This window comes from Notolepis coatsorum (genome assembly GCF_963971535.1).
Source record: "Notolepis coatsorum genome assembly, chromosome: 7".
Taxonomy (NCBI): domain Eukaryota; kingdom Metazoa; phylum Chordata; class Actinopteri; order Aulopiformes; family Paralepididae; genus Notolepis; species Notolepis coatsorum.
This window is the reverse complement of record NC_140171.1, coordinates 79,445,076-79,449,493: the sequence shown is the minus strand read 5'-3', so window position 1 is coordinate 79,449,493 and position 4,418 is coordinate 79,445,076. Positions and strand designations below refer to the sequence as shown.

Below are 4,418 nucleotides of genomic sequence, written 5' to 3'. Positions count from 1 at the left end.
AAGGCGGTAAGCACATTTCCCATAATGTTGGCATATTCCTTTAACGATATTCAAGACTAAGTTTAACGCATATCATTTTATTTTATTTTTATTTTTTTACCTTTTCACCCATTTTCTATTTTTCTCCCATCCCAATTTCGTATTATCCAATTCTACCCTCCCCTGTCTCGAACGTTGTTAGACCATGCAATGTGGACCAAGCCTTGCATCACGTGTCCCCTCCGGTACACGAGGAGGCAGCTGTCGCATCTTTTCACCTGTACAGCGCAATCTCTCAGTGGCGAGGAGTAACGCGTGGGAGGCTCACGCTGCCCCCGTTGCTTCCTGATTCTGCTGTACAGGCGCACCAACCGACCTGTAGGAGTCGCTGTCCACAACGTCCAATCCCCACCCACCGGCTTTCCCACCCCCTAATACTGCCAATTGTATTAGTATGAACGACCAGCCAAGCCGGAAGCAACGCAGAGAGCTGGGCTCGAACCCACCATCTACTGCGTTAGTGGCGAGCGCCTTGCCCACTGCGCCACTTAGCCGCCCACGTATATAATTTATTATATTCAGCAGTGTTCCCCTTTAACTCACACTCTCTCTCTCTCTCTCTCTCTCTCTCTCTCTCTCTCTCTCTCCTCTCTCTCTCTCTCTCTCTCTCTCTCTCTCTCTCTCTCTCTCTCTCTCTCTCTCTCTCTCTCTCTCTCTCTCTCTCTCTTTAGCCAAATGTGAGCCGGGCTGCCGTAACGGAGGGTGTGCGTGGAGCCCAACGCGTGCCTGTGTAAGAGTGGCTACTCCGGGCGCAGTGTGAGAAGGGCGAGCGAGGCCTGCCCAACGACCAGGAAAAAGATGGCATTATCGACCACATCATCGACATGACATCCTACCTGCTGGACCTGACCAGCTACATCGTATAGGGCAGGTGGAGGGGGTCCGCTCCCCACCACCACCTACCTGACCCGACACACACCTACCTACCATCGCCAGCAGACTCTGGAGAGGAGACCCTGACTTGAGTAGGGCCCTTTCAATCTCCCTCACACACACACACACACACACACACACACACACACACACACACACACACACACACACACACACACACACACACACACACACACACACACACATGCTTGAACACACACACACACACACACACAAACACACAGATGACCTCCGACCCCATCAGACTGTTCCTCAGCCACCATCACCTGACCAAACTTCCTCTTTTGCCTATAAGCTATACTTTGCTCTTGGACAGTGAAAACCTGGCACCCCAAGCCAAGTCGTCACTTCGAGAAGGTCACAAAATATGTCCTCTCTTCCTCAGACTCCACTCACCACCCACCCTCATGCACATGGCTGACTCCATATTAGACCTGTACCGTTACTCCTACTGAGGCACAGAGGAGACCCCACAGACTCTCCACAGGAACGGACATTTTTAACTCGAAACCTACGGGTGATAGTGGTTGCCTTACAGAAGAACCCCCCCCCCCTTCCCCCACACCTAAAAATGGAGTCTGAGACTTTTTCAGGACAGAGCCTGTCCAGTAACTCTCAAAGGAGTGGGGATGTTTTGAGTCCAAGACCCGTTTTGTCCTCATGAGCAGCTCTCGTTCAAAACAAAAGCGAAAAGAAAATGTCTACATTTTCACTTTTTAAAGGAACACTCTTCCACAGGAAACTTCTCTGGAGTCAGTTTGACAGTAAATGCTGAAACAAAACGACAGAGAAATTCATGATAATCTTGTGTGCCATATAGAAGTGCGCAGTCTTTTAGTGTGCTATGCTATTTTTAAAGGAACTAACAGGAGAGAGATAGACCCTGTTGTCTCACAGTAACAAGGTTGAGGTTGCATTGAGTTTGTGGGGCACATTGTCATAAAAAAAGCTATCTTGGAATATGTATACATTGGTATGGATTTGTTTCGCAACACTCACTCGACATGCTATCAATGTACAGAATGGATTTGCAGCTGAAGACTGTTACCTAGGTAGAGGTAGAAGTCATAGAGTGCAGCTGAAGACTGTTACCTAGGTAGAGTTAGACGTCATAGAGTGCGTTGTTGCCTTGTGGTTCTTTGTCAAAGCCAGTTTCATACTGTACCTTCTGATTGGAGTCATCAACTCCCATGCACTGTAATATTTTTCTTCATTCACTTTTTGCAATTGAATTTCAATGAATTTTGGGATGCGTTGTACAGCAATGCCAAACACACACACACGCACACACAAACACACACAGAGGTAGAGTTTTAACAAACTTTGTTTTATTGTCTCTCACACTGACCCCCAACTCAACTACAGTCGCTATAAAGGGAAGAGAGAGAGAGAGAGATAGAGAGAGAAAGCACGGTGATGTATATTTCCTATAGAGCTGACCTAAGTACTACTTAGCTTCACAAAATAATATAGCATTACTATTGTTATCATAGAGGAGGGTTTATTTTTTTAAGCGTAATAATATATGGGAGAGAATGGTGTTTATAGAAAGCGGTTTTACACTAAGCTTGTACATTCATGTTATTTCATGTCTGTTGTTTTTTCTTGGTTGTTTTTTTTAGTTTTTTTTTTTTTACACACGTGCATTTTTATTTTATTTTCTCACTGTTTTGAAAGACACATAAGGACACACGTTTCCCCCCCCCCCCCCCTTTAGATTTGGTTCTGTGTTAAATGTGATGCATGTCTCCACCTGCACGTGAGGGTCGTCTGTAGAGAGTGGGTGGCGACTGAGCGCTTTCACTCTTGTTCTAATTCCCCCCCCCCCGACATGTCGTTTCATTACCACTGTCGGAACTGTGTCTCTGCTGCGAGGTGATCAAAGTTCCGGGCCACCAAAGTCACTGGAAGCGGTTCACAGTACAAGAGCAGATCGTTATCCATGGGGAGCAGATTAAAGATTAGCACATAGCCCACAGAGGATCCTGTCTAATGCAGATAAGTCTGGGGAAAAGGAATTCAGAAACGTCCTCAGAGGTTGAACAGTACACTTTTGATGAGCACTGTGGGACCCCTGACTCAAAAGGCGAGGGAGGGAGAAAAAAAGAAAGAAAAAACTATTCCACGTCAGTCAGATAACAATTAGAACACAGACTGATACCGTCTGGAGCCGCAGTCGTGTATTGTTTCTATCCACATGCCTGAATGAAAGTTGACACAGGCACAACACACACACGTACACAAATACATACACACACATATATACACATACACACATTGCGTCTGATGATTGATTTGGAACTATTCATTTGATGTTATGCCATGTCAGATTCCACAGGACGAATCTTGACAGAACACCAGCCACCACAGCTTGGGGAAGGCAAACATTTACATCTTGTGCTATTTTTTGGGGTTTTGTTTTACCCACCCACAGACTCTTGGCTGTATGTCCTGAGTGAGTTCTTCTTCCTAGCATGGTTACATGGAGTTTACTGTCCACACTCGCACTCTCAAGACCGTGACAACAGAGCAGATCCACACCCACACCCCACCCCGTTGTCTGTCGACTTCCACCCCGCTTGTGTCCGTTGAAAGAAATCATGTCTCACCTGGTCTTAATGGGTCTTTTAACAAGTCAAAATGCAATTCATGCTGTAAAAGTGGAAATTATGATGATGATTTTTTTTTAGCACTTAATGTGAAAGTTGCATTGTAGCTGCTGAGACGTGGTGTGAATAGAATAACCGTTTTCATTATTTAAGTAGTTACGCAAAAAATTCAATAATTATTTAAGTTCTCTATGTTGTTTTTACCGTTGTACTGTATGTGACGATGATTTTTTTTATTCATGTATTGTAAATAAAACTAGGGCTATCTTTTGTTTCTTTTCAGAAATATCAATATGTCTATTAAAGTTTATAGCATGTCTGAATGTCGTCCCTTTCTCTGTCTGGTTAGTAGTTTCAAAGGCAACGTAGATAGCACAAGGCCTATGGAACTCTGATACAATGTATGGTTTGCGACCATTTCCTCAATAGAACATACAAAGACACATCTGATTATACTGTGAGCTTCATGGTGTTTGAAGGCTAGAACACTTGCCCCAATGAATTGTAGCCTGGTGAGAGGATGCAGCACAGTGCTAAGTTTCTCAAAGAGAGTTGAGTTAAGACACATTCAAACTCATTCAATCTCTTAATAACTGTCAAAATAAATGGATGTGTACAAAACTGTATAGAGTTTGGGGATATGTGTGATATTATGTGTGTTAAGACAGAATCCTATGACTCGCTAAACTTGTCTAAAGGTAACATTATTATTAAGCAAAAAGTACTAAAACTAACTCTAACGCTAACCAAACGGATGGAAATCACAATTTATATTTATCCCTGTGTTTTAACTTGAACTTAATTCTAACTAAATCTGGTGAAAGCTAATCTAAGCTGAAGTAATAGAGGTACAGTAGAAGTCCTTATATGTACATC

General features: G+C 43.8%; 1 protein-coding gene across 1 annotated transcript in view; it reads left to right on the top strand.

The window, feature by feature from the left end:
- The window catches only part of hhip (hedgehog interacting protein), a 38,799-nt gene extending 34,938 nt beyond the window's left edge, over nucleotides 1–3,861 (top strand). The window contains 3 exon segments of the mRNA XM_084318314.1: nucleotides 711–740; nucleotides 743–790; nucleotides 793–3,861. Of these exon segments, the coding sequence (XP_084174440.1) occupies nucleotides 711–740; nucleotides 743–790; nucleotides 793–905 (191 nt within the window). The 3' untranslated portion in view covers nucleotides 906–3,861.
- Nucleotides 3,862–4,418: the final 557 nt, after the last annotated feature.